Below are 27,213 nucleotides of genomic sequence, written 5' to 3' on the forward strand. Positions count from 1 at the left end.
ATGTGTTGCCTGCAAACAGTGCAGAGACCTCCTTGGCCCCAGAGCTGTCCTTCCACGATGTGGCTCTATACTCTGGTGTTGACCTTTTTATCTGCTTGCACAGCTTGGGGTGAGTCCTTCTGAAATACAGACACCAGGGGCCACCTTTGGAAATCCCTTTGGAGATACGTTTGGGGAAAAGGCATGGTCGCTCCTGTCCTGCAGCCCTGCTCACACTCTGGATGTGGAGCAGCTGAGCCCAGCCAGCCTGGGCGGGCCAGGTGCATGGGAGGCTCAACACCCTGAGACCCCAGGTGCAGACATCAGGCACGGGGAGGCAATGGGAAACCAACCTCGGGCCTCACACATGAGGAATGAAGAGAGCCATTTCCCTTTGCCTGGATCATTAGTCCAGATCTGGGGAGACCGTAAAGGATACCTTTGCACAGTATTAAAAGCATCAACTCAGGGATGAAGTCAGGGCCGGAATCCTAGCCCAGCACTTCCAAGCCGGGTGTCCTTGTGCCAGGTACTGTACTTAGCTGTGCCTGGTTACCCAGTCTCTAGAATACGAATGAAATCGTCTCCACCTCCTCAGGCTGTAGTGAGGATGAAATGGATGGTTCTTTCTAAAGCACTTAGATGGTGCCTGGTCCAGAGAAGTACAGAAAAGGGATTGCTAAATAGAGGGGATGGTTTGAAATGCAGTGTGTTCGTAGGAAATTGGACAGAGGGTAAAAATCAGACCAGGAGTCCTTGACCATTGAAAAGATAGTTTGTCACTCACAGTTCCCAGGAGGTTGGTCACAACACTGAACTCAGTCAGGGGGCAGAGGGAGAGTGGGGACTGCGGGGGAGGCCTTTGTTGTGATTTCCTGGAAAAAGGAGGTGAGGCCGGGTAAGCAGGTTGGTTCCTTGGAGGTTTTGGGGGGACTTTGAACAGAGACTATCTCTGGCAATCTGGAACCTGGCTCTGGGTGATTCGGCAGATGGATCCTAGCCCAATTACAGGAGGTGATTGAGGTGTGGGCTCTGGATTGGTTGGACCCTTAAGTGACAGTTCCTCTAGGATTAGCAAGGTCCCTCCTTAAAGGCATCAGGTACAAAAAATAAATCCATGGTTAATGCAGGGGTTCAGTGAGGTACCTCAACATATATCAGTGCTATTTTATGGACAAAGAAATCAAGATTCAGAGGGAATCGTACTTTCCCAAGTTTACCTGGAAAGCATACACTGATCTAACTCCGGCTCCTGAATCCAGGGTTGGTGCTCTGGACATCAGTGCCTTTGACAGTCCAGGTATATCTGAATTTTATCTTCTCTCTCCCGGGACTGAGTGTAAGGCAGAGTGAAAAAGGAACCAAATTTGAAATAGAATATTCCTTTATGCTGGTTAAGTATTTCCATCTTTAGAAGTTCACACAGGCCACTCTCAAATCCTGTTTACACATCTGTTTAGTGAGCATATAAACACTTACCTAGCAAGACTTTTTTTTTTGAGGAGTAATGTAAAGGAACTGGAATGTACATCTGGAACACAGTAAGTGCTCACTATGTGTATTCTGCATGTAACAGTAACTACCATTGTTAGCCTCTTGTTTATACCTTCCATCCCATCTGCTCATATTTCCATCATGTACAATCTGGCTTCTACCCACTTCATCTGGGTTGAAGGTCATCATTGAGATAACAGGCTGCACACAGTGATTTCTGCTCAGACTTCACCCTCCTCCATGTCCTTAAAGTACTCAGCACTCAGCCAGCCCCTCCCCCTCCTCCCTGGGCTCCCGAGGCTCCGCCCTCCTCCTGCCACCTCTCTGGAGGGTGCTCCCAATCTCAGCTGAAGCTGCCTCTGTGCTTCCTTCTCAGCTCCTGCTCTCCTCTCACCCTGGCCCCTGCCGTGAGTCACACACATCCATGGTGTGCACCCTCACCTTCAGGGGGATGACGCCCTGTCCCCTCACAGAGCTCCTTCCCATCTGGAGGTGCCCTGGTCCTGTGGCCTCTTGCCAGGCTATCTCACTGACTTCCCGAGTGACCCTGCCTAACACGGAGCCAGGTTCACACGCCTGCTCTTCAGTCTGCTTTCCTTCACAAACAGTCCCATCTGGTTAATGACCAAGTCCTCTTACAAATTCCTCATTTATATCTCCATTAAAACTTTCACCTAATTATAAAAAAGCGATCTATATTCAGTGTAGAAATCTTAGAATGCACCAAGATGAAAGCAACCTGCACTGCCTGCATCCATGGACTGCATCTCCATGGACAAGCTTCCCTGGAAGGACAGCTTGCTGGCAATTAGCCATCTGCCATAGGAAACAAGCCTGGGGTAAGCTGTTAATAGCATGAGGCGTGGACAAGGTTGTGTAACCCGGTTTCCATGAGAGTGCCCAGTGGTTTGGGCTGCTCCTCTTGATGCCCAGGTGCTCCTACACTTAAAGGGAGGGGTTATGTTCTGATAAGCTCATGATCTTAAATGTAAAAGAATCACAAGTCAAAATGTTGTAGGTTGGGGGTTAAATGTCCACGTCCTCACAAATTTCACCCTGGTGCTATTTTTTTTTTTTTTTTGAGAGAGTCTCATTCTTGTTTTTGTTTTTTTTAATTTTTAAATTTTATTTGTTCTAATTAGTTGTACATGACAGTAGAATGCATTTATACATTTTGATAGATCATATATAAATAGAGTGTAATCTCTCATTTTTCTGACTATACATAGTGCAGGATCACATAATGAGCTACAAATACAAAAACAGCCTGAGTGTGCACAGTATGAAACTATGAGACATGCATACTGTTTTGGAAATTGACTTCCCATGAAGATTTTCCAAGGCCATTGATTCTGCTTCTGTTAGAACAAGTCTGGATTCTTCTTCTTTTCTGGTCACACATTTGAGGGGAATGTTGATACATCTGTATGCAAAGAGGAGCATCGTGGAAGTCAGGAGGGTAGTAACTGGGTCCTGCGATGGGTGCTCTGAAAACCTGAGGTCATTGAGGCCAGACAGGAGAGGACTCCAGGGGTGGCCATGATCGAGTGTCTGAAATCCACCTGCCACAGCTTAGCTCACTCTGGTCAGGTGAGAAAGTTGCAGGGAGATGAGGAACACTTACCTCCTCCACAAGAATGGAGGGAATGGAGCAGACAGGAACCTGATGCCCAGTCTCTATCCACTTATACGTGACTCTGCTTAGAGCTAGTAGAATATTCTAGAAGAGTCTTATTTCCTTTACTCCATAATTGCTCCTGCTGCTTGTTTGTCCACTAAGTGAAACCTGATGCCTTAGCCTGGCATTTGAGACCCTTCCTGACCAGCACCTGCTCATTTCAGAATGTTAGCTCCCCTCCACCTGGACTCCCCCTGTCTCCACAGCCCATCACCAGTTCCCAGCCAGGCCCTGTGTCTCCCTGTCTCTGATTATCTGGACTCTGCACTCTCTCTTATTCCTGTTTAGCCCCCATTCCATCTCCCTCATTCTCCCCTACACTCTGCAAGTCCCAGCTTCCTGTGATCAGAAGGTCTCGTTTCTTCTTCTCCTTCCTCCAGCCCCTCGCTGGATCCTCCCTTAGGACACAGTCCATTTCTTCCCAGAATGAAGTCAAGAAAGTCTGTGGTTCCTTCTCTCCACAAGATCAGTCCTCCTGAGAACAGGGCCCCATCTTGTTTATCCTCCTTACCAGCATGCAGTTCAGTACCAGGATCCTAGTGGGTACATGGTTCCAGAAGCTTCTAAGAGGGAAACCAAAGGTCCTGTTCACTCCCAGAATCTCTCTTTTTTTCACTGACTTTTATCTGGATGCATTTTTACCTCAATTCTAGTTAACCCTTCTATCAGCCCTTTTAGTTAGGCTGGTCACCTTCCTCATCCCTATTGTACATAAGAAAATCTGAGGCCTAGAAGGTTTAGGTCACTTATCCAGTGTCACATGCCTAGAATGTGGCAAACCCACCTGGGACCAGGACTAGCCTTTCCCCTCTCATGTCCTCATTTGCACCCTGTCCAGCAGGACACCCGTCCTCGCCACCCGTGGTGGACACCGTGCATGGCAAAGTCCTGGGGAAGTACGTCAGCCTGGAGGGATCTGCCCAGCCTGTGGCCGTTTTCCTGGGGGTCCCTTTTGCCAAGCCCCCTCTGGGATCCCTGAGGTTTGCTCCGCCACAGCCTGCAGAGCCCTGGAGCTCCGTGAAGAACACCACCTCCTACCCTCCTATGTAAGTGGGGTGGCCTGTCTCGGGGGTGGTCTCCCAGTGCTGCAGGGAGGGGTGGAGGCCGTCCTCTGCTTGGCTCTGCCTTCTTCTGGAATGCTCGGGAACACGGCGGAGCCCTGAGACAGCCCAGACCTCTCGGGGATGTCAAGAGCCCTTCATCCAGCACGTGGTTCTTGAGCATCTAATTTGTGCCCAGCATGTTCTCAGTTCTTAGAATCCTTCAATGAACCAAGGAAAGATCCTCCCTCCATGGAGCTTACGTTCCTGGAGGGGAAGGGAGTGGGATAGTAAAAAATGCTCCAGGTAAAAAGTGAAGTGTGCGATGTGCTAGAATCTGCTTAGTGGTCAGTACTTTGGAAAAAGAGCTATTGAGCAGGTGCGAGAGCTAAGAAGTTGTGACCTCATCTTTTTTGTATTGAACTTGGCAGGCTGGGAGTGGGGTGGTTGAAGCTGTGTGTCTGGGGTGCATTGGAGGGCCACCTTGTCAAGTTCTCAATGCCCAGGGGGTATCTAACTATAGCCACGGGCAAAGCAAAGGTTTTGGTGCCCTGGAACCCTGGCCAGTGGGGTACAAGCCCAAGATTCCAGACATCCTCACGACTACCCCAGAGCACCTCAGACACCTGCAAGTGTCAGAGCCTACGTGCTTCTTTTCCTCCTCATAGTACTTCTGGGAATGTCCAGGCTCCCACCTTCAGCTGATGTCTTTCCTTCCTTTCTTCCAAAAATTAATATTCAGTCTTTTAAATTCCCGACTGCAAGTGTCATGCATACATATTGCAAATACACTAGGAAATCGAGAGAAGTGAAGGTAAGAAAATGAAAATCCAAACTTGGAATGGACCCGCTTTTTGACCCAGCTATCCCACTCCTCGGTTTATACCCAAAGGACCTAAAATCAGCAAACTACAGTAACACAGCCACGTCAATGTTTATAGAAACTCAGTTCACAATAGCTAGATTGTGGAACCAACCTAGATGCCCTTCAACAGATGAATGGATAAAGAAACTCTGGTATATATACACAATGGAATACTATTCAGCCATAAAGAAGAATAATATTATGGCATTTGCAAATAAATGGATGGAATTGGAGAATATCATGCTAAGTGAAATAAGCCAAGCCCCCAAAACCAAAGGCTGAATGTTTTCCCTGATAAGTGGAGAATAATATATAATGGGGGTGGGGGTGGGGAATGAGAAAAGAATGGGGGAACTTTAGAATATGTAGAAGGAAATGAGAGGGAGGGGGGTATGAAAAATGGTGGAATGAGACAGACATCATTATCCTATGTACATGTATGATTACACAAATGGTATGAATCTACATCGTGCACAACCATAGAAACGAAATGATATACCCCATTTGTGTACAATGAATCAAAATGCAATCTGTAAAAAATTAAAAGCTAAATAAAAAACTAATAATAATAATAATAATAAATGAAAATCCATGCAGTCCCACTATCCAGGAAGACTGCTGTTAATCTTGGAGATCCTGTCTCCCCCGTTGCATCCTTTCTGGCTGGAAACATATTGGTAGTTGGAATGACGGCCTTTCTCATCCACCAGTGTGTCATCAACTTCCTGTGCCTTTAGAGATCCCAACCTGGCATTAAATAGCTGCATTAAATTTGGCATTGAGATGCAATTGATTTACTGCATCTCTTGTTTGAAGTCATGAAGTTGGTTTTGATGTTTTTGACATTATCAGCAACACTACAGCTAAATCATGACACCCATTTATAGATAGTGTAGGGTAAGTTCCAAGAAAATGGAATTTCTGAGTCAAAGACTGTGCACCTTTTGTTAAATTTCCCTCAAGAAATAGCCTATGAATGTTCCTACCACTGATATTTGAAAACATCCATGCAGCATACCCTTAGCAATGCTTGATTTATTAACAGAATGCTTTTGGACAATTAGGTAAACAAAGTAGTAATAGATTCATCATGATGACGATGCATATCATTTTGGTCTTTATTTCGCATACCTTGCAGCTGGTCTTTATTTCGCATACCTTGCAGCTGGTCTTTATTTCGCATACCTTGCAGCTGGTCTTTATTTCGCATACCTTGCAGCTGGTCTTTATTTTGCATACCTTGCAGCTGGTCTTTATTTTGCATTACTAGTGGAGTTGAACGCTTTTCCTTTTGACATTTGAGTTTCTATCTTTTTGAGTCATATTCCTGTTGCACTTGAAGATCTGGGAACAACTCCTGAGAATTGTTTTCTGGCTCCACTTCTGCCACTTGACAGTTGTGTCCTCCTGGCACCCATGTGCCTCAGTGACCTCTTCTACACACGAGGGACCGCAGTGCCTGTCTTCTGGGTTCATTGTGATCCAGAGATGGTGCTTAGAATGCACTTGGAAACATAAACATTACATCGCATGGCTCTTTTTGGTTCTGTGACCTTGGGCAAGTTGTGTAACCTCTCTGTGACTCAGTTTTCTGATCTGTAAAATGGGGATAATAGACTCTCATACCTTCGGGCTGATCTGAAACTTAAAGGAATTAGTACATGAAAATAATTTAAATCAGGGCCTGGCACATTGAGAGAACTCAATAATGTTATCAATTCCATTCTAAGTTGGGTCTTGGAGACCGCTTCTCAGGGCAGCCAGCAGTGATTGCCTGGCGTAGGTCCATGATAGAATCTTAACATGCCAGGGCTCCAAGATCCTTAGGGAAAGCACTCCCATCATTTAGACTTGGTACATTGGAACCAAGAGCAGGATAGCAATTCATCCGAGGTCACCCAGCACATGGGACTGAAACAGGACTAGACTGTGGTTTTGCTGAGGTTGTCCCACCAGGATGTCACCCCTAACCAGTTTCAGGATAAATGTATTCTATCTTGGTTGCTGGAAGTCTCCCACGGTTACCTGCTGGAGGAATTCAGTCATCCTGCAGCCCCCAAATTAGTGGGGACCATGTCCTGGCAGTGCCGGAAATGTCATTTCCCAGGCCAGGTCAGCACAGGGGCAGCCTCCTTTCCTTGGCCCAGGCCATCCCACAGGCTCTGGAAAGGGAAAAATGGCTAAGTCCATCTCACTCTGCGTGATCTTGGAAGACGCAAAAGAACCCCATGGCTCCCACCAAACCCCCAGTGAGCGTCTCGCCCACTCCAGTGTCTCAAGTCCAGTCCACTTAAAAGCTTAAGGTCTGGCCCCAGGTGACACTTCAGCCTCCATCTGCTTGAACCTCAAAGCCCCTTCTTTCTCCCCTCCCAGGTGCTCCCAAGATGCAGTAGCAGGGCAGAGGGTCTCAGATCTCCTTACCAACAGAAAAGAGAAAATTCCCCTCAAGTTCTCTGAGGACTGCCTTTACCTAAATATTTACACTCCCGCAGACCTGACAAAGAGAAGCAGCCTGCCGGTAAGCATGGGCCCCCCTTGTCAACACTTACGAGTTTCAGTGTCTGGGATCTGTGGGTGCAGACAGGAAGGGGACAAAGGCAACTTGGGTGAAAGGCACCAAGGGCCACTGTGACTCCGGACCCAGCGGTTCCTGTGACCACACTCAGGAAATACAGGAGGCTCTTCCCGGAGCTTCCCCTGGCCACCTCAGCCTCTGGGGAGAACAGAGCAATATCTGGAAGGCACATTTCAATTTTTTCAACTTCTCTCACAATAACAGAAGGACAAGGATGTTACTATTGGTTTCTAGATTAAGAATCTGATCTTCAGAGCAGATAGTTTCAAATAAGTTAGAGCTGGAAGAAATCTTAGAGGAAATCCACTCTTCCTTTTTTAGGTAGAGAAACTGAGGCCCGGATGGGGGAGGGAGGCCACACAGAAGGGTGACAGGACAGGAGCTCGGGCTCCTCATCTTTAAACCAACGTCCCCGAGCACAGACTGGGAAGTGCAGCACGTGGGTCACCTTTCTACCTCAAAACCCGTGACCACTTCCACTGTCCCCTGGACACTGTCACTGTCCCTTGATAGAGGTATAGGTGGGGAGGAACGGAGACTGGAATGACCCCGGAAGCACTGTCCTTGCTTTGGCCAAGCATCTGGGGTTTTATTGGAGCTCATTTTCCTCACTAGTTCCCTTTTGCTCAGGCTGACATCCGGTGAGTCAGCGTTTTCCAAGAAGGAAGGGCCAGGGGCGTGGGGCTGGCTGCCAGGTGCAGGCCGGAGGGAGAGGGGTCTGCTGGAAAGGACGCCATCCCTGCGTTGGAATAAAGAGGGGTGTCAACTCAGCTCCCAGTCAGGCCAGTCCCCCAGGAACACTCTGGCATGGTTCCCAGGAGCTGGGGCGGAGGTTTGAACTTGGGACTTTTGAAGTTGGTCCCACGTGTACTTGTTAGACACAGGAGGTAGGATGGGTTCCCTCATTCATACACTTTTTCATTCATGCTGCTGTTATGTGCTCCGTGGCCCCATCTGCACAACTGACCTTTGGGCTTGGAGAGAGCAGGAGATGGCGCCTTTCCCAGCAGCCCCTGCCCTCCAGATCTTGCCCTCTGGTGCACACGCCCTGACTTCTTCAGCCTGTCTCTGCTGACCTGCCCTTGGGCTCAGCCTTCACTCAGATGACCCCGACTCAGTCCCTCCCTGGAGGAAGCAGGGATCAGAGGTGCAGGAGAAATGGGCTCTGGGAGCTGGAGGCAGGAGACCCTCCAGCTGTGGACACAGGTTCCAGAACTCCAAGGTCTAGGTTTAGATCCTGGACCTGCCTTGGCCTGGCTGAGAGTCTTGGGCAAGTTCTCAACTTCCTCAGCCTCTGCTTCCTCTAGTGGGAAGAATCCCATGAGAGTATCTGATGCTGATGGTCAGGTTGCACCTCAGGGCTGGTTGAGTGTGCAGAGCGAGCCTCCTGGAACCCGGCTCAGAGCTGCAGCGGGACCTTCCTCCTGCCCTCCAGAGGACTCAAGTGCTGGGGCTGTGGCCAGGGGCTGCAGGAAGTTGGGCAACTCGACACGTGGACTCTGGGGCCAGTCAGTCTGGATCAACCACTTATTAGCTGTGGGACTTTGGGCAGGGGAATCCTCACATTTCCTGTCCAATGAAACAATATTAGTCAATATGAGTGTTTACCTTGTAGATAGTTTATTTCAAAGTACTTAGAACAGTACTTGATACATAGTTCATGTTATGAGTTCTTTTCTTATTACAAGTATTATTATAATGTCCATTCTCTTTTCTTCCTTGCTGTATGAACTCTTTAAATGCAAGAGTTATGAACTATGAATTATAATGCCCACTCTTACCCTCGCAGTCCTGGCCCTCAGCGAGCTTTTGAATAATGTTGGTCAAGTGACTGAAGGCCCCCTGGAGTAGGTGGATGCGAGGTGTTCTTAGGGGACGGGTGACATCTGGATGTGCAGGGGAGGCAGAGGCAGGCACATAGGAAGGGTCACCAGGCGGGTGGGGTTGTGATGTCTGAGATCATCGTTCCTGCACAGGGAAGTTTAATGCCTCACTGGAGTTAGCCGAGATGAAGCTCAGGTACAAACGCAGCCCCTTGCTTATGTCCAGCTGGTTGGATGGTCCAGGGGCAAGGACCATGGAAGTACCGGGGAGAACTCGGTGTTCTTGGTCGTTACAGGTGATGACATTGCATTTCCTTCTCATGGGAAAGGAAGCAAGGTCAGCGCCACAGGGGGAGCTCAGGGAAGGCCGTGCTGGCAGCTGGCAGCGGGCCATGCCCCCAGGCTGTTCGTTGCCCACAGGGGCTCACGTGACTTTTAAGGGAGGACATGGCACATGGGTCTGGCACAGGGCAGGTGCACGGAGTCGGGTGGTCCCTGGGCCTGAGCTGGGGGAGTTGGGGAGGAGAGAGACTGGCTTTTGCAACCTTGCTGGACTCTGGCGGGTCTTGCTATTGGCCTCCATGAGTCACAGCCAAGATGTAGGTGACAAATCTCTGAGGTCTTCTGCAATTCTGCTTCCTATAACTAGTATGGTTGTGTCCCTGTCGTCCAGGTGATGGTGTGGATCCACGGAGGTGGACTGGTGGTGGGCGGGGCATCCACCTATGATGGACTGGTCCTCTCTGCCCTCGAAAATGTGGTGGTGGTGACCATCCAGTACCGCCTGGGCATCTGGGGGTTCTTCAGGTAGGGCACTGGACTCTCCTCTCTGCACAAGGGCCCCTGCATTGATCTGCCTTCTGTTGATAGAACAAAATAGCTAGGGTGGGTGTAAAGAAAAGAGGCTCATCTCACTCACGGTTTTGAGGGCCTTCATTGGATTGACCTCTGTAGAAGGCCCTGTTATTCTGTGTCACAACATGGGAGAGGGACATAAAGGAATCTGTACATCAGAACTAACCAGTGAGCTGGGGAGCCAGAATGTGGGGCATGCGGCAGCCTTGCTGTTTTTGTAACAACTCACTCTCTCCAGAACTAACCGGGTCCCGTGAGCTCTGTGTTACCCCCTCTAAGAGTGGCACCCCAATGACCCAATCACCTTCCACCAGACCTCCTCTGTTAGAGGTTCCATAACTGCTTGACATTGACGCAAAAATGAGCAGAAGCTGTAGCACATGATCCCCTGGGAGACAAACCACAACCAAACCACAGAAGCCACCAAGCAAAGAAGTGAGGACTCAATTCTAGTCATGTCATTGCTCATGGTGTCCTTGGCTAAGTCCCTTCATTATTGGACCCCACCTACCCTCTCACTCCCCAGCACACTCGTCCACTTGCTCCCAGGCTTTGGCACGTGCAGTTCCCTCTGCCTGGCGTGGCTGCGCTAGCCGTCCAACGCCTAGTCATCCTGCAAGGCCCAGGCCTCCTGCTGGGGTGTCTCTGGAATGCTCGCGCTCTTCACCTGCGCTGCTCCAGTACGCGCGGTTCTCTGCTGTCAGTAAGCTTGCAGCCCAGTGGTTCAGGGCCACGCACTGCTCACGGGAAAGGAAGGAGGGGCTCGCTGAAGGCCGCGCTGGCAGGATTGCGGGCCCTGCCCCAGGCTGCTCTGGAGGAGGCCAGTCGTTACCACAGGCGCTCAGCGCAGGCTGTGACCTCCCGGCAGCAGCCACAGCGCATCACTCACACTCACACCACTGTCACCGCCACCTTCCCAGCTCCTCCAAGGCCCCTGCTGCTCCCCATGCTCAGGCGCCTGCGTCTCCTTCTCCACTGACTCCCTGAGTGACCCAGCAGCACTTCCCAGCTCCCTGCTGTGGCCCATCCCTGGAACCCAGCGGCCTCCTTTAGCTGCCTCCTCCCCCTCCCCTGGTGTGCGCAGGGCACCTCCCCTGCACAGGGACAGACGCCCTTGACACCACGCCCTCCCCAGCCCAGGCTCTCCCCTTCCCCACGAGGCCCCTGTGCCGCCGCTGGCAGCTCCGTCCTCCTGGGCGCTCAGGATGAAGGGCCGGGGGGCCCGGAGGCTCCTCTGTTCTCACCCCCGTCTCACCAGCCGATCCTCGTGGCTCCTGCTTTTAAAATATGCTGAAAAATTCAGCTACTTCTCACCTATATCTCGCTTCCACCCTAATTGAAGTCCCGTATTTCTGGTCAGAAATGTAATGCAAGCCACTTACTTTTGAACCCTGTTACTTTTGGATGGTGACGCTCCACACAGTAGGCAGGGTGATCGTGTCAGTCGATGACCAAATCATGTCCTGTCACTAGGGAGGTCCCCTCCAAGGCCCCGGGTGCCCTCTAAGCTGCCTCTCACACCAGCTACCCTCACACTTCCGTTCCCTTGGCCCTGGGGCCTTTGCACCTGCTGCTTCTCCTCCCCAGAATTCCCTTCTCTGGACATTAGAAGACCTGTGCTCATTTCATGCTGGTCTCAACCAACACCACCACCCACAGAGGCCTTCCCTGGTCCTGAGACCTGAAATGTCACCCCACCGCCCCACCCCTGCTCTGTCCTTACCTCACATCACCTTCACTGGTGAACATTACACTCCCATTTCATCTGTCTGAGGTCTGGAGTGTGAGCTGAGTGGGGTCAGACTTTGCCTGCTTTGTTCCCAGGGATGCGCTCACTCTTAGGCCAGCGCAGGGCACATAGTAGGTGCTCACTCAGTACATCATTGCTGGAGAATGAATGTAGACTCCATGCAGAACAATCAGCAGGGATGAGAGGCAGGCGGAGACCCCTGTGTCACGGATGCAGAGCCCCCAGCTCACCTCTGGTCCTGTAGCCCTGCCATGACACCTCTGTCCCCACCTCACCCTGCTCTCTCGCAGCACTGGGGATGAGCACTGCCCGGGGAACTGGGGCCACCTGGACCAGGTGGCTGCTCTGCGCTGGGTCCAGGACAACATCGCCAACTTTGGAGGGAACCCGGGCTCTGTGACCATCTTTGGAGAGTCCGCAGGAGGAGAAAGCATCTCTGTTCTTGTAAGTGCTCCTGGCTCCTGCCCCTCCCCAGGCTGCCGAGGCTGCTGCTGGGACCTCTTGGAGACCAGCCGATCCAACCACAGGCCCCTTGCACAAGACTGGATTCAGCCTTGACTTTGCTCACCACCCAACTTCAGATGGTGGGGAGCCCAGGCCCAGACCCTCCTTGGCCTCCAGGAAACTGAGCTCAGTTTTATGTCCTCAAGTCAGAAGCATCTCCAGCCAGTCTGCAACAGTGACTTTTCTCCTCCTCTGATTTAATTGAGTTCTGTTTCCTCTTCTTAATCACTGTGACATTAGGGCTCACCTCACTTCTCTTGGGAAATAGGGGTGGGTATAAGTTACAATGAGAAGGACCAAAGATATCATTTAGATAAAGGATCCTTGGCTCCAAGGCAGATGTCTATGTTGAGAGGACTGGAGCACCGAGGGCAGGCAGGACCTTCTCCTAAGGTGACCTGGTGACATGCCCAAGTCCAAGAGGGAGGGCAGCAATCTCTGGGACTCTGGAACAATTTGCACTGGGGGAGGTGGGTGAGCGGACGCAGGGGTGGGAGATGACAGGGGACGGATGGAGCATGGATGTGGGTCACAGACATAATCTGGGTTCTGAGATTTCCTGCTGGTGAGGGGACTAGGGCTAGGGGACACTGGGGGAAGATATAGGTGGTGCTGGGAGGTGTGAGAAACCCTTCAGTACCTCAGAGGTGAGCAGAACATAGTCAGGTTACTGGATTTTACAAATAAGTGTGGTTTTCATAGTTGAATAATCACAGGAAAAACTTTATATGTTTTTTAAGAAGAGGATAAGGAAACATGGATAAAAATAAGAAGAAAAGAGTCACCTGCAACCCCACAACCCAAGGATAGTGACTGTGGGCATTGTGACATGTATTTTTCCACAGTGTTATCTGTCTATTCATCTGTTCATCTATCCATCCATCATCTTTACCCCTCCTCTCTTTCTGTTCTCTGTTCAGGTTGCTTTTTTTTTCACAGAAAATTCCCTTAACATATTAGCATAACATGAATATTTCCCTTAATATTAAACATTCTTATGTAATATTAGTTTTTTATAATCATAAAACATTCTATCATAAGATTGTTTACCCAATTTCACAATCCTGGACTTTGGGTTGCTTCCATTTTTTTTGCCATGTTAATAAGCACGAACATCTGTAGATATCTCTGTGTACCTCCGTAATTTTTTTTTTTTTTTTTTTTGCAATGGACTTGGCAGGCATGTGCACTGCCATTGAGTTACACCCCCAGCTCTTCCTTCTGTGATCACTTTTCTGAGGCTGAATTTTGAGTAGTGGAAATGCTACTATGTAACGTGGCTATGAGTTACCCAGCTGGTTCCCCAGTACTTTGATGTCATGATGGGCCTGTGTCATACACTTGCTGTCCCACTCCTAACTCTGGGATCTGGCCTCTTCCTGTTGAGTTTCCCTTAGGAAAGGGGGACCCGAGAGGAGCCTGGGAAGCAGGCCAGCATAGGGGAGGAAGTGTCACGTCCAAGGAGTGCCAGAGTCTTCGAGTGAATGGGCCCAGGCAGAGGAGCAGTCGGAGGGAGCCTGAAAGACACATGAGTCACTGACCTTCACCTTGTGGACATGAACCTCCTCCTCTCCACTCCCTTGCCAGGTATTATCTCCCCTGGCCAAGAACCTCTTCCACAGGGCCATTTCTGAGAGTGGCGTGGCCCTCACTCCTGGTCTGGTCGGGAAGGACATCAAGCCCGTGGCTGAGGTAAGTCTCACCCCGGACAGCTCCCAAGCCCTTTCCTGTGTTCTCCTGGAATCCTCAGGGTCCTTTCTTTATCTTGTAGAACTCAGCTGTCATGCTCACAGGCTACCATACCTGTGAATGGTTTAGTGAGAGCAGCTCCTTTAGGACCACATTTAAAAAACATTCTGCGCTCTCTGAAGGGCCAAGTGTCTTATGCAGGCCTTTGTCAATTCTGCACAAGCTTTAGTGTGTGGGGACGTGGCACACTTTTAAGCCTGTCATATACATTAATTCTTCTCATTAGACAAGTGCAACCATTAGCCTTAGCTTTGGGTGGGGAAACTGAGTCCCAGGGATGAGTAAGTGGTGGAGCTGGGAGTTAATCGCAGAGTGGTGTTCTGGATTCCATGCACCTCACCACCGCTCCACTCAGACTCTCTTTAGACATAACTTTGAGAACATCACACCCATTTTAACAAGGATAAGGTAGAGGAGACACAGATAGATAACTGCTTCGTGTCACAATTCCAGTTAGTAACAGAGGCAGCACTCTATGGAGAGCAGAACCCACACCAGCTGTTCTAGAGTATTTTCGAGTATTTTCAGCTGCTCCTGGTCACCTTCAGAAGTCAACCTGCCATGGAACTCTTCTGTCTGTATTGGGACATGGCTCTTGAACTCTGCTGTTACCTGTGATCTCTGCAGAAAATTGCTATGACAGCTGGGTGTAAAACCACCACGTCAGCAGTCATGGTTCACTGCCTGCGCCAGAAGACGGAGGAAGAGCTCTTGGAGACCACCCTGAAAATGGTAGGTGCCTCCATTCTGGTGGCCCTTCCGCTGTGCACTGGGCCCTGGACTTCACTGGATGAGCTGCCCCCTGACCAGGGGAAATGAACTGGGATAATTTCTCCCACCCATCCTGATCCAAGTTGGGAATTTCATTTTTTTCTATTTTATTATGAAAGACTTCAAATGTAAAAAAAAAAAAGTTTGATAATAACAAGATAATGATAATCCATAAGTTCTTTCAAAGCTTAATATTTCGCCATAGGTGTTTCAGATGTGTATTAAGAAATAATACAAGTAACAACCACACTGAATTTGGGGGGTTTTCAGAAAGGAGTCACAATTTTTCTTGGTTGATTTAGAAGCTGTTTTAATTATAACACAGTAGTAGTCAAGTTTTCTAGATTTTCTGAGACTCTGTTTCCTTTAGTATTCAAGACAATCACCTGTCATCTATCCATCCATCCATCCATTCATCCATCCATCCATTCATCCAGTATATTGATATTATTTCATTAGTCTAGTGTTGACCCATCCTTACCTTTTTCATCTATTTTTAATCTGTCCATCATCCACGAATCATCTGTCCAACATACGTCTTACACTTCATCATCCAGTCCTCCAAAAGCAACAATCCACTTATCACCTATTTGGTAATTTTCATCTTTCATCCATGTGTCCATCCAAATTACCAAGAGTGCTTGTATTAACCAACTCACTTCCTCATTCTCTTCCTCCCTCCCTCCCTCCATGCTAAGTGTGTGGGAGAGCAACATCAGGAGAGGTGATACAGACATAAATTGAACATTGTTCCTGCTCAAAAGGGACAATACAAGGAGAAATGCAGCCATATCTTTAGTGATTTGATGTGGCAGAATTATAGAGAGGAGACACATTCTTTACAGTCATTATGAGTGCTTCTCAGGGAAAGTGACATTTGAGGATTGATGGATCATCATGACAGTCTGTCATCACAGAGAACTTAGTAGGACAAACATCCAGAGGAAAGGGCATGCAGGGCTAATGGGAACTGTTCCCTAAGGAGGGGAAGGTGTGACTGTGAGCTCAAGAGGCACTTGAGTCCCTGGTCTCTCCATCTTGACCTTGGACACTGGACAATACTTCTGAACCCACAGGGTAGGCTGCTAGCACAGTGCTTTAAAGTTTTCAAAAAATTAAGGCATAGCTGTTTTATAATACCTGGAAAGAATCAAATAGTATAGCCATCCTCTATGTGGCACAAAGGAACAAGGTTATATGGAAAGAGATGGTGACCTTGGAGAAACCAAGAGACCTAAAATCCTGGAATTCCAGGACATCCTTCTGAGGTCTTCTGAAATTTTGTGAAACTGTTTACATGATTAACTATTGGCCCAGTACACACATGCACACACACGTACACACACACACACACACACACACACACACACATGTACACACACACACACACCCCACTTCTGGCTGGTAGGGCTACAGCTTGTAATGAAGGAACCCCAGTGGACCCTCCACATGTAGGGCAGGCCAGTCGGTGTGGTGTAACCTTTCCATCACCCGCAATCTTCCTGAACACAGCAAAGGAAAGCATGTGTTGAATGTGCTTCTGTGAGCTTGCTTGAATGGTAGTTTTCTACTGCATGATGAGAAAAGGCATTTCAGGGTGACTTGAACAACAACAACAACAACAGAATACGTATAGTAAGGGAATCTCCAGGTAAGTGAAGAGTTCACCAGCAGATGGCTTAAGGCATGGCTGGATCCAGGTGCTCTGAAGATAGTGTTGAGAATCTGCCTGTCTGTATCCCTCAGCTTGCCAGTCTTCCTTGTTGGCTTCTCTCTGAAGTAGACTTGTACCTGGGGAAGGTTAAAGACAATAGCACTCTAGACATGTGTTCTACCTGTTTAGAGACTGTCTGTCTCAAAAGCTTCAGCAACAGGTTTGGGGTAAACTCTGATGGGCTGACACTGGTTTGTACCCATCCTTGTACTCATGTGTATGTTCAGGGACTTGGAGCACCCCAGGTCACGTTTACATTCCTGAAGTCATGGGAGGAAGTGGGGAAGAGGGAGTAATGCCCTCTCCCACTGGTTCATCCTGCTCTGGAGCTACCTCATCCACACCAGTGCCCATGGACCAATGCATATGTTTCCCCCAGGGGACAACAGGGGTGTCGATGCCAGTAAGAACAAGTAGGGGAAAGGATGAAGAGGAGGCAGCACTGAACGCAGAGGCCCTCCCCAGAGCTCCGGGACCCTGACTCTTGTTCCCAGTCTCTCCTTCCCTTGCTGGTCCCTGCCCCTCCCCCATCTTACCATTCTGCCCTGTGCTCATGCCCAGTGGAGTCTGTGTAGTGTCCTCTTCTTCTGGGTGGTAGATCCTCACAGCTCAGGGGCACAGTTCAAAGGATCAGCTTTTACACGAGGAAGCTTCTCACCCATATCTTCTGCCTTTATCTTCACAGAAATTTGTTACTCTTGATTTGCTTGGAGACACCAGACAGGTAAGGACCTTCAGCTTCTTAATTACAGGTTCAAATCTTATTAGTGCATTTAAGCTCCAATTTGCTATGAATGAAAGTATTCTCCTTTGTGGACTCATTGCTGAGGTCCAGAGAGTGGAAATCACTTGCCAGAGTAACACAGCCCAGAGGAGAGGAGGCCGGATTGGGACCCACTCCTTATGACTCTCAGTGCAGTGTTCCCAGTCACACATTATATATCTGCAGGGACGAGCTACCCTCTTCTCATTTACATTTCCTGTGGGATAAGTCTACTCTAGAACACTCTCAGGATGCAGAGATGAATGGATTGGGGGCTTAGAAACCTTCCTTAAGGAGGACAGATGTTCTAGGAGGTCACAGGGCAAATTTGCTATGCAGGAGGGACATCTAAGATTTCATGCCTTAGGACACCACCTCCTCCCAGGATCCAGGAAACCTCAAAGGTCTCCTCCCATCTCCTTCCTCCTCCCCTCCCACCTCTCAACAGTTGCCAGGGTCTGGAGAACTTAGCTTGGCGCCATCTTGCGATTCCTGTTCTCTCCTCCCTCTCTGGGGATCCTAGTACTTTTCTTGATCTTATGAGGATGAAATGACATCTATTCAGACTTTCATTAAAGTGTTAAGAAGCACTTAATCTGTTGAAGGAGATGATTTAGCAACAGGGACATGCCAGTGACACAGACAAGATTCCCTGCCTTCCTGGAGCCTTCCATTCTGGTGGGGGGAGATTGCAATAGAAAAATCAATAAACTAGGTGGTGTGTTGGAGGATGGTCAGAGTTAAGATAAAAAAAGAAATTGGGAAACAGGGACTGAGTCAGCCAATGGTTTGCATATAAACATCAGGTTTGCATATGCTCATCAGTGGGTGGCCTGATGAGCAGGTGACCTAGGAGGTGAGCTCTGATGGAGGGAAGGAAGCCAGCTGTCAGGAAAACTGGAGGAGGAGGAGTGTTCCTGGGAGAGGGAACAATCACGGCAAAGGCCCTGATGCCCTGTGTGTGCAGAGTGGCAAGAAGTTGAGGTGCATGAGGTTCATGTTCCTTTCAGGTCAACTCAGACCAAGGGTGTTCCTAGGCAGAGGAAGCTGTGTCCTTGGGGAGAAAATACATGTGACAGATAAACTTTGTTCAGGCTGGGTTATGGTACTCTTGGCCATGAATTCAGTATTAATGAATCAAGAATATAGTACATCCAATGAAGAAGTGGAGGTGTGCCTGAATGTAAGTGAGGTCAGTCTAGAAAGTTGTCATATAATATCTTTAGCGTGAGACACAACCATGGAAAAGATGGAGAAGCAGCTGCATTTTCAAAAAGCAGAGTGGACAGCCGTGTTGTGAGGCAGAAGCAATTTGCAGTTATGTTACCCAAGACTGAGAAAACGTTAAGTGATTCCCAGCTGGTGTTTTATTATAGATGGATTCTGCATGTGACAAATTCTTTGTAAGAGGCCTGTATTATATGACATGTCTAAACAGGCACCCACATGAAAACAAGAGTGATGAGAAGGTTGTGGCCAGCGGCTCAGGGGGCCTCAATTCTGGAGTTCCCTGAGGACCAATGGCCCAGTTTTTTAGTAATTCAGCACTCATTGCAACTTGACAAACAGGACTACTAGTGTGAGAAATGACTGAATGTGTATTTCAAATTGAAATAGATATTATAATTATTTAATGCACTATATACTTTGGGTGAGGATTTCCCCTTTCCCTGCCACTATCACGTTACTATCCCTGGCTTCCTTGTAGAACTTCTGCCCTCGGTGTGTCACAGACTTAGGTCTCTTGCTAGGATTCTGAGTTTTGTGGGCACTGCCCACAGTCACGGAAGTCTATGGTGCTGGCCGAGTCCTCAGGCAGGCAGAGAGGGACGTGGAGTCCCCTGTGGAGGAAGAATCTCATTCATCTCTCTGCTCTTTTCTCCCAGAGCACGCCCTTCGTGCCCACTGTGATTGATGGAGTTGTGCTGCCCAGGGCACCAGAAGAGATTCTGGCTGAGAAGACTTTCAACACTGTCCCCTACATTGTGGGAATCAACAAGCAAGAGTTCGGCTGGGTTTTGCCCATGGTGAGAATGTTCAGATCTCTCAGACGGACACACTTCTCCCCAAACACTCCGTGATTGTCTTCCTATTAAAGAATACTGAAATGTCCAGAATGGGAGGGCGGAAATGATAATTGTGCAGAAGGAAAAACTGACGTCTAGCAGGGAAGTAGGAAGATTCAATCTGGGGCACAGCAACTTCCTCCTTGGGCTCGGATTCATGGGCCCTAGAGATCTCCACGGTTGCTCTCAGGTACTTCTCTGGAAATAGTCAGAAGAAGTTGCTTGTGCCTGAGTTAAAACTGACTCCTAAAAGACAGGTTTTGGCTGCAGAAAATCCTGTTTTGACTTGAAAGCATGGAGATTTCTCAGGTGGGCGATTTAGGGGGCCTAGGGTCATCCTAGGCCATGGCCTTAGGCTGGAAAAGCCAGGTTAGAGTTGGGTCAAGTCTCTGAGTGCAGAGGTTGAACAGGATCTTCACAGGTTAAGAGTTCTGCAGTTCTCACTTCAGAAGAATTTCAGAAGTCATGCCAAAGGAAAAAAATTCTTCACGATGGGTTTCGGCTTTTGAGAATCTGTGTGCGTGGTGTGTGGTCTGTGCTCTCTGTTCCTGGACTCTCTGCTTCAGCACCACCCTGGCCTCAATTTCCCTCACCACCTGGATGACCATTGTGCTCCCCAGCCTCGTATATGTATAAAGCCATTCCCTTTGTACGCCTTGAGTTTCTATATACAAGTCCATTTGATTTTTGATTTTTTTTTTCAAACTAATGAATGAACCATGCACATCAAGACCCCCAAAAGAATCTTCACAGGCATTGGCTTGCTTGGTTCTTCTTGTTAATTCCAGATGATTCACAAATGCGTCACCCCTTTTTTAATAGATGCTTGGATTTCCCATCTCTGAAGGCAAGCTGGACCGGAAGACGGCCACCTCCCTCATGCAGAAGATCTGCCCTTTTCTAGTAAGGAGTCGAAAGAGTCATGGGAATTGGCTGAGAAACAACGAACAGCTGGGTCCTTGCCCGAGTCCCAGACCAACTCAGTGGCAGAAAAAGTCTGAGACCTGGTTCCAGCCCCATATTTCTGCCTTTCCCTGCTCAACACCCCAGGAGGGATTTGCCCAGGGACTGGGGGATTCACATCAAGTGAGCCTTCTGCATTGCTCTCCAGATGGGGTGGGGGTCTCTTTCTTGATGCATTTCAGGAAATTCCTGAGGAACTGACTCAAGTGATCACTGAGAAGTACTTTCGAGGGACAGACGACCCTGTCCAAATCAAAGACCTGTTCCTGGAGTTGATAGCAGATGTGATATTTTGTATCCCATCTGTGACTGTGGCCCGTGGCCACAGAGGTGAGTCACAGAGGTGGCATAGGAGAGGGACACTGCCACCTCCCAACATTCAGTCACCTAAGGGCAAAGAAAGTGGAGGGTGAGCAAGTATAGTACACTAAGCTGTTCAGAGGGGCTGGGGGTGGGGGACACATTCATGTGACTTTTTAAAATCACAAATTGACACCACGTGTACTCATTTGTATGAGTGCAGTGTGGTTAAGATGTTCGAATACATGCTTCAATCATTCCATCGTACTGGCTAACAGATCCATCTCCTCAAATCCTTGCTGTTTTTTTGCATTGAGAACACTTGACATTTCCTTTCAGTAGCAATTCAATGCCAAACACTCTATTAACTGTGTTCTCCATACTGTGCAACAGAGAAAAAAAGAAAAGAAAAAGAAAAAGTTTTCTCCAGTTGATATTTCTTACTCTACCATTACCCTCCTTTCCTCCTCTCTTACCTGTTACCACCGTTTTGTTCTTCTTTTGCTAGTTCTGTTCGAGCTGTAAGTGGTCACCTATGGTGCTTGTCTTTCTGAGCCTTATCTCCTCAGCATATTGGTCCCCATTTGCATGCATGTTGTTCCCGAATGGCATTTTTCTTTTCATTTTTAGGACCAAATAGTCTTCCATTACGTATCTCTACCATATTTTCATCTGTTGATAGACATAGTTAATTTCATAATTTGGCTTTTGTGAGTGGTTCTTCAGTGAACATGGGGTTGTAGACATCTCTTCAACAAACTCCTTTCAAATCTTTTGGGCACCAGAAGTGGGTTTCCTGGATTGCAAGGTAATTCCGTTTTTAGTTTTTCAACAACCCCCATCTTCTTTGACATCTGTACCAACAGTACCAAAGTGTTCCCTTTTCTTTTCATTCTTGTTCATCTTTTTTCTTTATTCTTTATTCTTTTTTTTTTTTTTTTTTTTTTTGCTACCTGGAATGAACCAGAGGTGCTCCACCATTGAGCTACATCCTAGACCTTTTTATTTTGAGACAGGGCCTCGCTAAGTTGCTGAGGCTTGCTTTGAACTTGCAATCCTCCTACCTCAGCTTCCTGAGCTGCTGGGATTACAGGTGTGCACCACTGTGCCAGGTCAACCTTTTTCCTCTTCCATTCTTTTTGATAAAAGTCCTTGGGACTGGAGTGGGATGATATCTCATGGTGATTATAATTTTTTTTCTAGTGATTAGTGATGTTGAACACGTTTTCATCTATCTGTTGTCCTTTTATGCATCTTCTTTTGAGAAACATCTATACAGGTCCCTTACCCACTTTTTAATTGGGTGTTTTGTTTTGCTTTCCTTGCTCTTGTCTGCAAGCCCTACATAACTTGTATTTAACTCTTTAATGCACGTATGGCTTGCAAACCTTTTCTCCCAGTTTGCAGATTGATTCTGCCCACTGTTACTTGTTTTCCTCACTTGAAGAAGCTGTACAGTTTGATGAAATCTCATTTGTCAATTTTCATTTGTGTTGCCCCCAATTTTGAAATCAAATTCAGAGTCATTGCCTAGACTAATGTCATAGAATTTTTCCTGTTTTCTTCTATCAGTCTTTGAATTTCTGAGATTAAATTTAAGTCTTTACTTTTTTAGTAATTTTTGTTTATGGTGTGAGATGAGTTCAATTTCTTATTTCTGCAGGTCAAAATCCAGTTTTCCTATATTATTTATCAAAGAGACTGTCTTTTCCCATTTTGTATTCTTAATACCTTTGTCAAAAATCAGTTGCCTGTGTGTGCCTGGGTTCATATCTGGGCTCTCTATTCTGTTCCATTGGTCAATGTGTAGATTTTTTTCCATTTCTTCCAATACCATACTATTTTAGCTATCATAGTTTTTAGCGTACTTTGAAATCAATCAGTGTTATATCTCCAGCTTTGTTCTTTTCACTCGTGATTACCTTGATTCAGTTTTTTTGTTTGCTTTATATGAATTTTACCTTTTTTTCTATCTCTCTGAAGAATGATGTTGAGATTTTGATAGCAATTGCATGGAACCAGTAGATCACTTTGGGTAGCATGGATATTTTAATGATCTTACTTTTTCCAAATCCTGAACATTCAGTATCTTTTTTCGCATTTGTGTTTTTTCAGTTTCCTTCATTAATGTCTTACAGATTTTAGCGTACAGAAAACAGTACTTCAGTTAAGTTTATTCCCATTGGTGTTATGTAACTACTATATATGGGATTGTTTTCTTGATTTCTCTTTTTGGATAGTTCATTGCGAGGGTATAGAGATGCTACTGAATTTTGCGTGTTGAATTTGTATCCTGCAATTTTACCATATGTATTTGCTAGCTCTAACCATCTTTCAGGGGAATCTGTAGGGTTTCCTACACATAAAATCATGTCATCATTGAACAGAAACGGTTTTATATCTGTCTTTCCTGGTAGGATGTCTCTTTTTTCTAGGTTTTTATTTGAAGTCTGTTTTCTGATGTAATGAGAGCTGCCTCTACTCTCTTTTGGTTTTTGTTTCATATCTATTTCCATCCCTTCACCTTCAGGCTACATACATCTTTAAAGCTGAGATGAGTCTCCTGTGGGAAACATATATATGTTCCTGTATTTTAATCCAGTCCCTGACCTTTTTGTAGGAGAATTTAATCCATTTATATTTGAGGCAATTAAAGATAGGGAAGGATTTACTCAGTCTATTTTGTTAGTTGTTTTTATGGTTGTTTTTAAAATATCCTCTTCTTTCTTCCTCTCCCACTGTCTTCCTTTATTCCTTGAGGATTTTCCTTTGTGGTTTGCTTTGAATTCTTTCTATTTCTGTTTTGTGCTTCTATTAAAGATTTTTGCTTTGTGGTTACCCTAAAACTTATTTATAACATCTTACACTTACACCAGCCTATTTTAAGATAACTTTTATCACATATAACAATTCTGTACTTTATCCCCACGTTATATTTTGATATCAGAATTCATATATGAATTTTATGTTTGAATTTGTCATAATTTATTTAACTTATCATTTTACTTATATCATTGACTTTTATACTTTCATATATTTTATTTTAATAGTGTCTTTGTTTCAGTTTCAAGAACTGTTTTGTACACAACCTATAGAGTGTATCCAGAGGTGATGAACTCCATAAGCTTTTGTGTGGAAAAGTTGTTCTTTCTTCCTCATTTCTGAAAGACGACTTTCTTGGACACAGTATTCCTGAGATGCAAGAAATGAATTATTGCATTTCTGCATGTATTTTCGTTTAAATATCCTCATTTTAGATAAGCAACTTGGATTTGTTTCACTCTTCTCTCAGTGGGAGAGAACAACACTGGAAATGCTCAAAATGGAGCTGAGGAGAAGACACCTACCAGGTTGTCTTGAAATGAATGAGCTCTAGTGTATTTTCAGTGAACACACCCAGAGTCTTTAGTTGATACATTATGTACTTCCGTTATGTAAAACAACAGACAAAAATTTTTAGCAGAAATGCAAAGTAAAATTTACAAAGACTTCAAAGCATACCCCTACAGAAACATCTGACCCAAATTCCATTTCCACCTCAACCATCTCTGCAGCCCTAAGTAAGTCACTGTGCTTTCCTGAAACTGTTTATCTCCCACACTGATACCCAGAGGTTTCCTGCACAGCCAGAGACCTTGGACCCTCCAGTTTGTGTCTGGTGATGTGAACTGTGCACAAATCCATGTCTTCTCAGATGCTGGAGCCCCCACCTACATGTATGAGTTTGAGTATCGTCCGAGCTTTATATCAGACATAAAACCCAAGACTGTGATAGGAGACCATGGAGATGAAGTCTACTCCGTCTTTGGGGCCCCAATTTTAAAAGGTAACAGCTCTGTGCTGGCTGTGAGCTTGCAGTCAGGAGGATGGGTTCCAGTCTTGCTTTGGTGGCCTTGAGCAAGTTCTCCCGTTGTCCCAGGCTTCACTTCTGACTCACTGTAACAGGGCGGAGCTACACAGGGCAGTTCCCAGCTTTTCTCCTACTATTGTGCAAGTAGGAGGGGTATTCATGTACCCTGAGCCAGAGTCACTCTCAGAATACTGACCTGTGACATCAATAAGAGAGGTGGTGGGTCACCTACAGGGCACTATTCTAGGTCAAGAACACCACTCCTTGGTTTTCCACTCAAAGAAGCATATTAGAATGTGAGTGGGGCTAAGGTCAGAACTGTGCTCAATTTGAATCCAGTGCCATATGTATCTGTCAGTAAGTCTTAATATATCCAATTGTGCACATTATTACCTATATTTGATAGTATAACACCTTTTCAACACTTCACAAGTGTCTTAAATAAATGAACGCTCAGCAGCTGCACGTGACTTTTGAGCCACCTCATGACTGTTCATGGCACACCTGCACCTTTGGGGGTCCCCCAGTTGGGTGACTCTTTAGTATCGTTGCAGTCTGATCTTTCTCAGACTCCATGAAAATGTGAGTGTGTTTTGAAAACTGAGAAAATACCCGAGAGCTAGCAATCCTTCAAAGTAGAGGCATTTAGACACTGAGTGGGGAGTGACAGGGCAGGTGGGCACAGAAGACGGTCAGCTTACAGATGGACTGCATGCCTGTGGCCGAGTCCCAGACTAGCCATTCTTAAGCTGAAAGTGCACTCCAGGTGACGGGGTCTTCCTGAAATACAGACTGACTCAGGAGGCAAAGAGCCTTCCTTCGTTCCTTCGTTCCTTCCTTCATCTCTTCCTCCCTCCCCCCCCCTTCTCTCCCTCCCTCTCTCTCTCCCTCCCTCTCTCTCTCTCTCTCTTTCTTTCTTTCTCATTATACTCATACATAATGGTGGGGTGCATTATGCCATATCTATGTAGGCACATAACATCATTCGATTAATCTCATTCCCTAGTACCTTCCTCCCCCCCCCCTTCTTCTAAGAGTCTGCATTTCCTACAAGCTCCTAGGTAATGCTGCTGCTGCTAGCCCATGAAGCTCGCTTGAAATAGCAAAGAGTTTTTCCCTTCTTCCCCTCAGAGGGAGCCTCAGAAGAGGAGACCAACCTCAGCAAGATGGTGATGAAATTCTGGGCCAACTTTGCTCGCAATGGGTGAGACTGGGGGCCAAGAGGGAGCAGGGTTGGGGGGTGGGGTGGCCTGTAGTGGGGCCTACTCATTGGGAAAGAGTGGCTTTTAAAGTTTGACTGACCAAATCCCTGACCCTGTGACCACAGCATGGTGACAGTGCATAGGCTGCTCCAAGAGATAGAGAGCTGTCTGTCCCTGGAGGTGCCTGTGCCTCTTGGCAGAAGATCCAGGCAAGTGTCAGAATATTGTTGGGACCACTAACAACTTTGTGTGATTTCTGTTTGATTCCATTTCTAGGAACCCAAATGGGGAGGGGCTGCCCCATTGGCCACAATATGACCAGAGGGAAGGGTACCTGCAGATTGGTGTCACCACCCAAGCAGCCCAGGGGCTGAAAGATAAGGAAATGGCTTACTGGACTGAGCTCAGGGTCCAGAAGCCTCCTCAGAGAGGACACATGGAACTGTGAATGGAGGCTGAGCCAGCCTTGGAAGACCAGAGGAGCACAACAGGGGTATTCTGCAGGAGGCGTGTGTAGACCTAAGAGACATCTTATTGTGCATGCTAGAGGATTGTGTGGTGTGGGCGAGGAGAGTCTGGGAGGGGAAATTTTTGTACTTGCGGCCTTGATTTGGAGAATAAATGTTCATTTGGAGACCAAAACAGAGTCCGTCTTGAACTGGAGATGAGTCCATCCTCTCAGATGTCATCATACATGTGAGAAGAATCACTGTCAAACATTTAGTCCAGTGCTAAAGGCCAAATGTGGGCTAATATGAGAATATAAAATCATGGGAAGCCACAGTCCCATGGGGGAGCTCACTCCCACAGACTCATCTCCAACGACATCTCCAGGGGCTCTTAAGAAGGACTGGGGACAGATTGTAAAACTAGAGAAGGCCTATCTCCAGGGGTGGAGACATAAAGTCCTGCTCAGACCACCCTGCCTTCCATATCCTAAGTCCTATAACCATTAGGGAGAAAAACTATGAACTTTCCTTCAAGATCCCTGTGATTCTATTGAGATCAAAGAAAAGAAAAATTTAAAAAATCTGTATCTGTAGGAAAACCAGCAGGAAACTGTCCTGGGTTGAGATCTTTAGAGATCTTTTCCTGCCCGGAAGGGTCAGCATCACTGAGAACACCCCATCTCCACATCTCCACATCTGAGGATCACAGGGTCCCTGGGCCTGGAGCCATTCTAGAATGTACCTTGAGTCAGCAGATACAAGGTACCAAGTACCAGAAATCTGCTGGGGGAGAGTGGAAGTGTGGAGGCCCCCCTATGAAGAG

General features: G+C 47.1%; 1 protein-coding gene across 2 annotated transcripts; it reads left to right on the plus strand.

Moving 5' to 3' along the window:
- On the plus strand, nucleotides 1–26,573 carry LOC124966858 (liver carboxylesterase 1-like). Of its 2 annotated transcripts, none has more exons than XM_047528630.1 (14): nucleotides 1–109; nucleotides 3,993–4,197; nucleotides 7,430–7,574; nucleotides 10,128–10,261; nucleotides 12,350–12,503; nucleotides 14,151–14,255; nucleotides 14,940–15,044; nucleotides 17,483–17,521; nucleotides 19,447–19,587; nucleotides 20,449–20,529; nucleotides 20,772–20,919; nucleotides 24,584–24,715; nucleotides 25,871–25,943; nucleotides 26,218–26,573. In XM_047528630.1, exons 1-14 carry the CDS (start codon nucleotides 1–3, stop codon nucleotides 26,387–26,389), a joined length of 1,743 nt encoding a protein of 580 aa, XP_047384586.1. In that variant the 3' UTR covers nucleotides 26,390–26,573. The 2 variants fall into 2 exon arrangements, with proteins under 2 accessions (XP_047384586.1, XP_047384587.1); XM_047528631.1 differs by having other exon boundaries at nucleotides 17–109; nucleotides 3,990–4,197.
- Nucleotides 26,574–27,213: the final 640 nt, after the last annotated feature.

Source organism: Sciurus carolinensis, chromosome 16 (assembly GCF_902686445.1).
Source record: "Sciurus carolinensis chromosome 16, mSciCar1.2, whole genome shotgun sequence".
NCBI classification, from domain to species: domain Eukaryota; kingdom Metazoa; phylum Chordata; class Mammalia; order Rodentia; family Sciuridae; genus Sciurus; species Sciurus carolinensis.